Here is a 12,751-nt window from a genome sequence, read left to right on the forward strand (position 1 = left end):
CAAAGCAGGCCACTGCCTGATGGAGGAGGTGGCCCCATTGAGGTTGGTTGGTGGCTTGCCCCTCCCAGCTTGCAATGTCCACGTCAGTTTTCTTGAGATATGCTTTCAGTATGTCTTTGTAGCTTTTCCTCTGACCACCACAGGATCTCTCACCATGGGTGAGAGTAGAGGGCTTGTTTTGGAAGGTGAGAGTCAGGCATTCACACACAATGTCCAGCCCAGTGGAGTTGGTGAATGGGCAGATTTGTGAATACTAGCGTGTCATTCATCTTCTCTGCTCCAATGATGGTGGTCTCAACCCCCCCTTGGTTGTTGAAGTGGGTAGTCTCTATTCAGGGCCATCCCTAGCTATTCTGGGGCCCTACGCAGAATCCCCACCCACAGCGGGGGTGGGGTGGGGCCCCAGGCCTCCATGGGGGGGCTGGTTTGGGGGGCACGGGGGAACAGCCCCCCAGCACTCACCAGCAGCACAGTTGGGGCTGGGCCCTGCACTTCCCATCACCGGTGAGTGCAGGCCCAGCCCTGCTGCACTCCTCAGGGGCAGGAAGAGGTGGGGCTAGGGCAGGGGCCATGGAGAAGAGGCGGAGCAAGGGCTGGAGCAGCACGCAGCTGCGTAGGGCACCAGGAAATTTGATGCCCCAAATTTCTTGGTGCCCTACGCAGCTGCGTACTTTGCGTATGGGTAAGGACGGCCCTGTCTCTATTCTTCCCATGCTACTCTCTCCACATGGAATACCCTCTAAGACTGTCTGAAAAGTCACTACACTCATCAAGACCTAAAATAAACTGTGTACTTTGCCTCTCTTCTCCCTTCACATTTATATCTTCTCAGATTGAGAGCTCTTCAAAGCAGGTTCTGTCTTGTATGGACCGCACCTAGCCAACTGTGGGTGCTCCGGCTGCCAGAATACAAATACTGGGGATGACTGGGAGCAGAACAGCACACATTCCCCTCCCCTGACATCCACAAAGCTTTGCAACAGGCTACTTGAAGACTTTCTGCCCTGGCACAGAAAGTCCCTCCAACCTACACCTGACTCACTTGAAATAAGTGAAAACACAGCAAGTATAGGGTTAAAGACATTTATAAAACAATGTCATATTTACAGACAAGCATGAAACCTTCCATATGACAGAAGTCACAATTTCTAAATTCTAAGTGTACAAAGTGCATTTCTTTCCCCTTCTCTCTGCAGCAGAGGACAGGGGTCTCTCCTTCCCCTAACCCCTACAGCTACTAGACTATAGGGGCCCCTCTGGGTAAAGATTTGGAGACAAACCCCAGCTATGCTGGTTTACTGTGTTATTTCTAAATTCTCTCTAGAGGAGATTAGTCTGGAAAAATAGACACCAAAACAAGGTCAGGAGGGGTAACTCACTGTTTGCTTGGAAAATCTGGTCAATAGATTCCACTGGAAAAGGAAATCTGGGGTCAATGCCCTAGTGTTGTTAGTAGGAAGGAAAGATTATTTATCTGCTGTTTAATAAACTAACTCTTGGTTCTGATACAACTGCCCCACCTCCCCATATTGTAAACCTTTCACATGCCCCTGAATCAGTGGATACTTGTAACCCCAGCGTCATTTACGAGGGTCCCCAAATTGAATCCAAATCTATTCAAGATGGGAAACTATGGTCTTCCACTGTCATGGTAAGGGAGCAGGTTGTTAGTAGGTGAGGCTATATGTGAATCTAAGCAGCTGTTTTGGCTAGGGGCTATGTCTGTGCCAAGTAGGGGTTTCAGACTGAATAAATATGTAGTGCCAAGAACAGCTACTGGAGACAATTCCTTATGAAGGCTGCAGAAACAGAGGCTCCTCTACTCTATTCCACCCATCATCTGGGGAGGCAGCCTGAGGGCCTGTGAGCACCTTACTGAAACAGAGCATGAAATACAGAACAAGACCAGGGGATGTATGGTTAACAGCCTGTATGTCCTACAAAGCTGTCAGGTTAGAATACAAAGCACTGAATGCAGGTGTGGGGGGGAAAGGATGCTGTGCAAGGTACATGGCCATAGGGTTACACAATGCAGAAACCAAACACACAGATGCAAATGCACTGCAACCTACAGGAAGGTGAGCTGACATCCACAAAGAATGGGCTATGGAGCCCAAGGAAGACTCGCTTATAGGAGCTGCCCAACAGCCCAGCCTCATTCTAGTGGTACATTCACTCCACATCAGACACTGCACAGGCTCCACACTGGACATTGCTCACTCTTTGTTTGAAAGGGCAGCTTCTTAAGGAAGGAAAAAGTGCAGGAAGGGTAAAGTCCAGAGCCCAGTATGGTTTTCCCCACCAGGTGTAGCTTTCTCTGCTACTCAGAGGAGCAAATTTCTGGGAGAAAGCTTCACCTATGATCAAGTCATAGGCTTATTCTCAGAAGAGTCACCCTTCTCTTGAAATTTCCTCTCAAGATGACCCCTAGAGGCAAAAGCCTGCGTTCAACTGCCTATTCTAGGCATCTGCCCCATTTGGAGACTGGCCAGGGTCACGATCAGGCACCAGTATGAATGTTATTTGCTCAATGAAGCTTAAAGGGCTCCCTGGTCCAGGGAGGGTGGTCATGGTTACTGCTGTACTGATGTCCCATTACTACAGCTTCATCCTTTTCCCAATCCCAATACTTTGCTGACTGTCTCATACAGGTGCACATTTCAACATGCTTTGAGACTGGAATTGTTCAAACAGATGCCTCCTTGATGCCTTGGGGAGCACCCTGTTATGCAGACAGGAGAATTGGCCTGTTTTGGGGCGACAGACAATTCACTACCTGCCATTTAATAGGAAGGGTGAATATTTCTTCTGACATGCAGATGCTGCTCCCTGTAATTAGGCAGCAAATGGACCAGTGCATGAGACAAATGGGAAGGAAAGATACACCTGGGAGTGAATGGAAAACTCTTCCCCCTTCCAATCTGGGCAGATTCCAGGTTTGGCTGAGAAGAGACAGGTTTAGGTCCCAGGGCTTCTGTATGCCAATGAGCCAAAATGTACTCAAGCACAAGTGATGCAATATCTCTGTGTGGCAGCCACCAGAATTACACATTCACACAGACACCCCACATTTTCAGCTGTTGGTCAAAAGCTCTGATCCCTCTGGAAGCAGCACCCCTCCACTGCTGTGGCGAACACTTCAGCACCCCAACTCTTCTTCCCTTGTGATTCTCCCATCTCTGGCTGCAGGGGAAAAAAAAAAGAAGCATTTAGGTATCAGTCCTCTTTGCAGAACTCAAGCTAGAACAGAACACAGTCAGCTTCTCTCCAACAGCAGTGTCAGGAGCATTTCAAGTGAAGTATGAGGAACAGCATCTTGCCCCCACAAAGATGTGCTGCTCTCCCTCCCAGCCTGCAACTTTTGGAGCAGATTGGAACCAGACTGTGAAGTCTGATTATGTGGGACAGCTGGTTCCTGTGAGAAGGGAGCAAAACCCTGCAGAACAGGTTCATAAGTTAAAAGCAATCTGTGTTTGCTAAATTAACAATGCTGCTGCCCTCTGCTGGCCAGCTAAACTAGAACCTTGCCAAGCAATATAGCAACATGAATATAAGACAGGAGACACACTAGAAGTTACTTGGTAGTATTGTGGGGCCATCAAACCACAGTAAGACAGTTTTAGATTTAAACTGACAGCATTTAAAGTTGGGCACCACCAACTGTCAAGAAACGACTGAGGATGGCCACAGCCCTACAATTATCCCAGAGCAAGATCATGGGGCTACTCACGTTCACAAGTTCTTGCTGGGGATCTCTGAAATGTGCAGACCCGTCACTTTGGCTCGTTTGTACAGCTCTTCAGTGCACAGCTCCTCCACTCCCTCATGTTTACGCTTTGGAGAGGTCTGGCCACAATGCAACAGCCTCTGCACTACAAGAGGGAGAGGAGAGTCACTAACATTTCCTCTGGCCTTGTGGCTTCTCAGATTTATTGCTTTAGACACCTATGTGCCGAGACAGCAGGGGAAAAGGAGAGCCTACAATGCCAAAGCAACGGGAAGTGCAGCCACAACCTCCACCCATTTTTTTTTTTTGGGACACCAATGTTTAACAGACAGGATACTGAATCTCAGCAACTCCAGCCCAGGACAATCACCAGAGTCTTCCTGCTCTAGTAAAGGGCTAGTTTTATAGAAAAATTATTTCCATCTCCCCACCCCTCCATGTCCTGTGTGTCTAGACAGGTTCCATGGAACTGTAGTACATGATGCCAGAAAGAATCGCTGACTACATTTCCGTGGGCCTTTTAAGAAGAGCTCTCTTGGGGAATTCCCAGCAAGTCTAAATGAAAGTGAATAAGATCTATACTGGGGCAGGCAAAATACAGCCCGTGGGCTGGATCCGGCCCATCTAACATTTCTGTCTGGCCTCCTCTGCCCCCTCGCGATCTGAGTCCAGGCCTCTAAAAGTCCCGTGGCGCAGCGGGGCTGTCAGGCACGCTGCCTGTCTGCTGTGCCCCCACACCGCTCCCAGAAGCGGCCAGCTGCTGCTGACATCTCTGGTAGAGGTGGCTCCGCGCACTGCCCCTGACCCAACACTGTCCTCACAGCTCCCATTGGCCGGAAGCCAGCCAATGGGAGCTGCGGGGGCGGTGCTTGCGGGCAGAGGCAGCGCACCGAGACCCGCTGCCTCCCTCCCTGCAAGGAGTGCGCAGAGACATGCCAGAAGCAGCTGGCCGCAGCCGCTTCTGCTTCCGCGAGCAGCATGGGGGCCATGACATACAGGCAGCCTGCTTGAGCACCCTGCTGCATTGCCAGCCAGGAGCCGCCTGTGGTAAGCACCTCCTGGCCAGTGCCTGCACCTCACACCCCCTCCTGCACCCCAACACTCTGCACCAGCCCAGAGCTCCCGCCTGCACCCAAAGTCCCTCCCAGGTCCCCTTGCCCCCTCCATTAATATAGTAGAAATGTGCGGCTTGTGACGACTTACCAAAAATCGTGGAGTGGCCCCCCCTGCGAAAATTGCCCAACCCATATCTACACCATTCTACCCCCACACACCTGTTCCCTGCTGAAGTAAGCTTCCAGTTATGGGCTCCAAGTGCCCATTAACTTGTCTAGGTAATTTACCAACAACTCCTGCTCACCTGTACTGGTGCTGCTGCCCTGGCCTGACATTGGGTCTGTGACTGGACAACTGAGATCTTCCACACAGGAAGGGACGGAGGCCAACAAACCTGGGAAGAGAACGATCACTGAGACTTCCACTGAGGAACAGGCTCTTGCTTTTCATGGGGAGCTCAGAACGCCCTGGGTGCAAACACCTAGTGGTGCACGTGTTGATGAAAGACAAGCTGGGTTTAAAGCTCAGTTGGTACAGTGCTTGCTGGGGACCCAGGTCCTGGCCCCCACGATCCCTTCTCATTGGGATCTTATGCATGGGCTTTAGGAGCGAAGCACAGGGTTTCTGGTCCCCAGTAGGCTCTTTTCCCAATTTCAGTTACCTGAGAGCTATTGCCAACCTCCACAGCTTGCCATACTGAGGTGCTCATGGTCTGCATTCCCAGGGAAAACATGTATCTTTAGAGAAACTTTTGGCAGAAGCCACTTCCTCCTGCAAAGGGCTGATCAGGTGCACAGCTGCCATTTGCTGTATTGTGAATCCCCCTCCCATCCCAACCATCTTATCTCCTTCAGCTGATACAGGGTTAAAGTGCACAATGAAGCAAGTGTCTCACAGTGTCTCGTACTTACAGAGGCCCCTGTAGCGTGACAGCTGCTGGTAGATCTGTTTCATGCGTTCAATGTTTAGCCGGCTGGTCTCTGCATGGTTCACCATGGGTTTGGGGTAGTCCACCCCAATGATGCACTTGGCTGCCTTCTGCACTGACTCAGGGGCATTCCATGGCTCATAGATGTACCGTGAGGGGAAGCCCTTTAACTTGGGCAAATACCGCCTGCAGCACATATATAGAGATGACATCTTATTCAGAGTACAGCCACAAAGAGTTCACAAGTATGGGATAAGCAACAAGTCAGCCACCCAGTCAGGCAGATTGTGCAGCTGTGTGTCACTGGCATGCTAGGAGGTATGTGGGAAGCACCCACCCATATTACTCACCTAACATAGTCACCACTGGGATCTGTGCGGCGCCCAAAACCCACAGGGCAGTAGCAGTGGAAGAACTGCTGGAAAAAAGCACTGCACGAAAGCCACATCCAGCTGCCGGCGTTCACGCTGAAATCTGCATCCAGCAATAGCTCATCAAACACCTGCAGCAATCAGAGGGAAAGATGGTGAGGGAACCAACCTCCAAGGGAAAGACCCAGTAGCAGGGAACACTAGAAGATAGCCTCAGATACTAAGTATCAGGTTGTCAGGAAACAGATCTTGGTAACTGGAACAGGAGCAGTAATGCAGACACCGGACCATGCTTCCTTACATCTCAATCATTTCCAACGAGAAGCCCTGTCTGGTCAGGTTTTCAAACACTACCAGTTAGCTCCTGCTGCTTTGGACTCTGCTGTACAGTTCTACTGCAAGATTTGGACACCAACCCTAAACTTGGAAGTGTAATGTAAGTATGCAGAATAGAGCAGTTCTGTGCAGCAGAACAATCAAAAGTGAATAAGGGTTTTTGCTTCTAGGCCTCACATTATCCATTCCCCACTCTGAGTGGAAGCAGGAGATTAGTAATAACCCACGGAATTCCTGTCCAATTTGGTTCCTAGGAGTTGTGTATTCCAATTTCAACCGTCTATCAGAGTTTCAGCCCCTCGGGGCAGGGATGCCTCTGCCTCCACTTGGGCTGGGGCCACTTTTTAACAACAGCCCATATTAACCAATGGGTCCCATTTACATTTACTCAGGTAACTGCAGACTATCCCATCATCGCTTTTAGGACTTAATTGAACTAGGCAGAAAAAGCTAGGCTCGTGACCGAAGCAAAGCCAGCTAGATCATCCTCTCTTCCACATTACTCCATGATTGCTAGGACAGTACTGCCATCCCAGCAGAATATGCCAACAGGATTTTGCGCTCCCCATGCTCTGTTGCCTAATTCTGGAAATGCCCGACTTACCCTGACTCCAGACTCCCAGCTGATCCAGAGGTCACCCCTGGTCAGGAAGCAGGCCACAGCATGCCTGGCCAGGTGGTGGATCCAGCCTTCTTGTTTCAGTTGGGTCATGATAGCATCAATCCAAGGGAAGCCTGTCTTGCCCTCTGCCCATTTTGCCAAGGCTTCAGGATTCCTGTCCCAGGGGATCTGGATGCAGATTGGGTTCCCCTCCATGCGGTCAAATTTGGGATTGTTGGTGGCTGCCGTATAGAAAAATTCCCGCCAGAGAAGCTGCCCATATAGTGAGAGTGGTGGTGTATTGTTACGCTTCACCTGTAGAAGAGGAGAAGCAGGGGCAAAGAGATATTACCCTTTCCCAGCTCCTGCACCTGGGCAGCTCAGCTCAACCCTGCCTCTGCCCCATCACTACAGGTAATTCCCACTCAGGGACCAAGACTGCTAGCAACATTTGGAGCTGTGGAGCTATCCTCTGAACAGTCCTTTACCAGAAACCAGACTCACTGGGGCAGAAAGCACCTGTCTTTAATGTAGTCTGATATACTGAAGGAACTGATCTGTCCAGAACAAGAGGACAAGCACTAGAGCCAACCTAGAGCTAATGATTATGAGGGCTCAGGCTTGAGAATCCAGATAGCTACTTTTAAAAATCTACTAATTATGTCTACAAGAGTCTCACCATTTTTGTAAGTTTCCCCCAGGAGGGGCAACTATATTTAAAGAGCTGAGCACTGCTTCATAGCCAGAAGAGTGAGAGGCAGGGGGAAGGAGGGAATGTCAACCTACAGCTTCTTGAGTCAGAAACAATGGAATATGACAGAACTGCAAGAGAATTAACACAACCCCTGTCCTCAGAACCAGCCTGGTCCCTGGCTTGCCTGCTCTGGAGGAATCCCCCACCCTCTCATCCCCCTTTTCTCACCTTTTTATACAGCTCCCAGAGGCGGTAGTAGAACAAGCGGCAGGACAAGCAGCCGAAGCGCAGGTAGGGACTGAGCCCAGTGGGGCTCGCCAGCAGCGAGTTAGCGTTCATCCTTGGCCTTTCATAGTTTGCAACCCAAGCCTAGGAGCATTTGGGAAAGAGAATGGGTTTCAGAAATGCAGTAGTTCAAGGAGTAGGCTGCTGGGCAGGGACACAACTATCTCCAGTAGGTTCATTAAAGCCCCTTACATTTCTCTGACAGTATCCCTACTGAACTGGCTTCATCCATTTGTTGGAGATGTTTCAAGCTGGATATTCCAGCACTCCCACAGCAGTGAGAGGCACACAAATCACTTCCCATTTAAAGGGAATTTGATCTAGTCCTGCTGATCTGGGAGGGGGCTATTAGCTCTTGTCCGCAGCGTAGGTCTGGGCCTAGGACCTCCCAAAGGTACATCCTAGTACTTCAGGTACACTGCTACCTCAATATAATGGGACACGATATAACACGAATTCGGATATAACGCAGTAAAGCAGTGCTCCAGGGGGGCGGGGCTGCACACTCCGGTGGATCAAAGCAAGTTCAATATAACACGGTTTCACCTATAACGCGGTACGATTTTTTTGGCTCCCGAGGACAGCGTTATATCGAGGTAGAGGTGTACATCCAACTCTGAGCTGCATGAGGAGAGATCTTAACTGTCTCCCTGACATATGTAGCAGGTGACTCCAGGAGGAAAGACTATCATTGAACATGGCAGCCTGCAATTACATAAAGCTGAGATTCAGCACTACCTGCAGAATATTACACTGAAGTTTTATTTCCCCCCAATGCAGCATGTAAGTTGTGAACTGCACAACTACCATCAAGAAAGGTTAGCATTAAAGAGACAACTCAGTCATTTCTGTCTGAGTAATTTTATCTTGTATTGTTACTAGTAACACCTAAAACTCCTGTTCTTATTGTTATTTACTTTGTGTGAAACAATAAAGAGAACAGGGTCAACAGAAAGGGTCTAGGTATGTTATACCTTGAGCCACACATTGTAATGGCGTATGTCGTATTAACAGTCCTCACATGCCCTGCCTGGGAAAAGCCTGGCTGTTTGCACTTGTCCTGTTAATGCACCTGCACAAATGTCTCCAAGTGAAGATTAAAAAGGAGGTGGGAGGCAGTCTGCAGCCAGCACTGTACCTTGGGAGAAGGCTCTCTTCATCTATGCTACCCCAGAGAGAATGGGGCTCAACACCCTTCATGCTCCAAGGGCACTACAACACCAGGATTGCTTGGTGAGTGCATTCCACCCCTAAGTGCATGTACATCAATGAACTTCCACTTCAGTTTGGGTCCTTTGAAGCCTGGAAGTGGGGAGGGCCCATTCCCTATGCCCCACACAGCCTGGGTCCTACAGAGGCATTCCCTTCAACACAGAGCTGTGTCTGCTGCTACAAGCAACAGAAACAAGGGTGACAACCAGCGTTAATATTTCTTAGCCAGAGGCCTCAGCATGCAGAAATTTTACCATTTTTACCATTTTACCATTTTCTGAGTTAAAGTGGGTTGGTTACCTTTCTTTCCAAATGCTTATCCAGCCGGGCCAAGGCCTCTGTCTCCCCTCCTTTCCAAACTGCTGGGGCAAGACCATCCGTGGGGAAACCTGAGAGGAACAAACAGGGTGGTAAGGCTGGAAGCCAACAGGGCCCAGCAGGGCTCCAGCAGCAACAGTATCAGACTTGAAAAAGACGGCTCCTGAGTTCTCTGAATATTTGGTTTATTGTTGCTGCTCTGATCCTTCTACAGCAAAGCAAGCATGACTGCTCTGACACCCCAGTACGAAGCCTGTCCCCAAATTAAGTTCTCCAGTCAGCATTCTTGGGGCACCCCACCATCATTCATACACAAACCCTATCAATACAGAGTGGTCATCTACTGCATCCTCTATCAGGCTCAGTATCAATGATAAACAGAACAGCCAGCAGGGGGCATGTTGTATTAATTCAGATGGATTATATGGGTCCAAACAGTTGAAGGTATTGACAATCAATTAGAAAAGCTAAGGCATAAAATGAGTTAAATCTAGCAAGGGTCATAAAATGCAACAAAATGAAGTTCTTTAAATGCAGTAAGAGCAAGAGATAGACCAAGCGTAGGTCCTCTACTTAGCAGGGAAGGAGAGCAAACAACTGATGACATCAAGAAAGCTGAAACGTTTAATGCTTATTTTGCTTCAGTCTTCACTAAAAAGGATTAATGGTGAACAGATAACTCAACACAATTAATATTAACAACAAGGGGAAAGAAACTGTCATAACTATAAAGGGAAGGGTAACAGCTCTCCTGTGTACAGTGCTATAAAATCCCTCCTGGCCAGAGACTCCAAAATCCTTTTACCTGTAAAGGGTTAAGAAGCTCAGGTAACCTGGCTGACACCTGACCAAAAGGACCAATAAGGGGACAAGATACTTTCAAATCTTGGGGGGGGGGGGGGGGAAGGGGGGGAGAAGGCTTTTGTTTGTGCTCTTTGTTTTGGGGTTGTTCGCTCTTGGGACTAAGAGGGACCAGACATCAATCCAGGCTCTCCAAATCTTTCTGAACAAGTCTCTCATATTTCAAACTTGTAAGTAAACAGCCAGGCAAGGCGTGTTCGTTTATCTTTGTTTTCTCAACTTGTAAATGTACCTTTTGCTAGAGTGTTTATCTCTGTTTGCTGTACTTTGAACCTAAGGCTAGAGGGGGGTCCGCTGAGCTCTTTAAGTTTGATTACCCTGTAAAGTTATTTTCCATCCTGATTTTACAGAGATGATTTTTACCTTTTTCTTTAATTAAAAGCCTTCTTTTTAAGAACCTGATTGATTTTTCCTTGTTTTTAGATCCAAGGGGGTTGGATCTTGATCCACCAGGAGTTGGTGGGAGGAAGGAGGGGGGGATGGTTAATTTCTCCTTGTTTTAAGATCCAAGGGGTTTGGATCTGTATTCACCAGGGAATTGGTGAAGAGTCTCTCAAGGCTACCCAGGGAAGGGAATTAGCTTTGGGAGTGGTGGCAGCGGACCAGATCTAAGCTGGTAGTTAAGCTTAGAAGTTTTCATGCAGGCCCCCACATTTGTACCCTAAAGTTCAAAGTGGGGAAGCAGCCTTGACAGAAACATAAGCCAGAATAGAGAAGAACAGGTTAAAGAATACTGAGATAAGTTAGATATATTCAAGTTGGCAGGACCTGATGAAATTCATCATGGTACTTAAGGAACTAGCTGAAGCAATCTCAGAACCATTATCAATTATCTTTGAGAACTCCTGCAGGACAGGTGAGGTCCCAGAAGACTGGAGAAGGGCAAACATAGTTACCTGTCTTTAAAAAGAGGACCTGGGGAATTATAAATCAGTCAGCCTAACTTTGTTACGTGGAAAGATACTGAAACAAATTATTAAACAATCAATTTGTAAGCACCTGGAGGATAACACCATTATAAAGGAATAGGTAGCATGAAGTTGTCAAGAACAAATCATGCCAAACCAACCTAATTTCCTTCTTAGACAAGGTTACTTGCTTAGTGGATAGCGGGGAAGCAGTGGATGTGATGTGTCTTATTTTTGTAAGACTTTTGACAGTCCCAAAAGATATTCTCATAAGCAAAGTAAGGAAATATGGTTTAGATGAAGTTACTATCAGATGGGTTCACAGCTGGTTGAAAGACCATACTCAAAGACCAGTTATCAATGGTTCACTGTCAAACTGCGAGAGCATATCTAGTGGGATCCCACTGCAGTCCGTCACTATTCAATATTTTCATTAATGACTTAGATAATGGAGTGGAGAGTATGCTTATAAAATCTGCAGACAACACCAAGCTGGGAAGGGTTGCAAGCACTCTGGAAGACAGGATGAGAATTCACAGCGACCTTTTTTGAGAATTGGCCTGAAATCAACAAAATGACATTCAATAAAGACAAGTGCAAAGTACTTCACTTAGGAAGGAAAAAATCAAATGCACAACTATAAACTGGAAAATAATTGGCTAGGTGGTGGTACTGCTGAAAGGAACCTGGGATTACAGTGGACCACAAACTGAATATGAGTCAATGTGATGCTGCCGTGAAAAAGGCTAACATCATTGTGGGGTGTAGTAACAGAAATGCTATATGTAAGACACAGGAAGTAACTTTCCTGCTCTATTTGGCACTGGTTACGCCTCAGCTGCAGTACTGTGTCCAATTCTGGGTGCCACACTTTAGGAAAGATGTGGACAAATTGGAAAGACTCTAGAGGAGAGTGACAAAAATAAGAGATTTAGAAAACCTGACCTATGAGAAAAGGTTAAGAAACTGGGCACTTTCAGCCTTGAGAAAAGGAGACTGAGTAGGGACCAGATAACAGTCCTGTTAAGGGCTGTTATAAAAGAGGACCGTGATCAATTACTCTTCATGTCCACTGAAGGCAGGACAAATAGTAATGGGCTTAATCTGCAGCAAGGGAGATTTAGGTTAGACATTAGGGAAAACTTTCTAACTATAAGGGTAATTAAGCTCTGGACTAGGCTTCCAAGGGGGTTGTGGAATCCTTATCATTGGATGTTTTTAAGAACAGGTTGGACAAACACCTGTCAGGGATAGTCTAGTTTTACTTAGTCCTGCCACAGCACAGAGGGCTGGACTTGACTTCTCCAAGTCCCTTCCAGCCCTACTGTTCTATGATTTCATAACACAGTCACTCTCCAACATTAAATAATTTTAAACAAGTTTAGTGAGTTGTTGTACAGAAACCTCACCCTGCTTAGCACCATGGCAAACACTATTAGAAATCCCTCTAACCG

General features: G+C 47.7%; 1 protein-coding gene across 1 annotated transcript in view; it reads right to left on the bottom strand.

Moving 5' to 3' along the window:
• Positions 1 to 1,069: 1,069 nt before the first annotated feature.
• The window catches only part of CRY2 (cryptochrome circadian regulator 2), a 37,035-nt gene continuing 25,353 nt past the window's right edge, over positions 1,070 to 12,751 (bottom strand). The window contains exons 5-12 of the mRNA XM_065404384.1: positions 9,511 to 9,599; positions 7,942 to 8,082; positions 7,023 to 7,334; positions 6,062 to 6,213; positions 5,695 to 5,897; positions 5,088 to 5,177; positions 3,731 to 3,872; positions 1,070 to 3,183 (exon numbers count right to left, since the gene is read on the bottom strand). Coding sequence (XP_065260456.1) covers positions 3,733 to 3,872; positions 5,088 to 5,177; positions 5,695 to 5,897; positions 6,062 to 6,213; positions 7,023 to 7,334; positions 7,942 to 8,082; positions 9,511 to 9,599 — 1,127 coding nt within the window. The 3' untranslated portion in view covers positions 1,070 to 3,183; positions 3,731 to 3,732. The remainder of the gene's footprint in view (positions 3,184 to 3,730; positions 3,873 to 5,087; positions 5,178 to 5,694; positions 5,898 to 6,061; positions 6,214 to 7,022; positions 7,335 to 7,941; positions 8,083 to 9,510; positions 9,600 to 12,751) is intronic.

Source organism: Emys orbicularis, chromosome 4, assembly GCF_028017835.1.
Source record: "Emys orbicularis isolate rEmyOrb1 chromosome 4, rEmyOrb1.hap1, whole genome shotgun sequence".
In the NCBI taxonomy this organism is placed as follows: Eukaryota; Metazoa; Chordata; order Testudines; family Emydidae; genus Emys; species Emys orbicularis.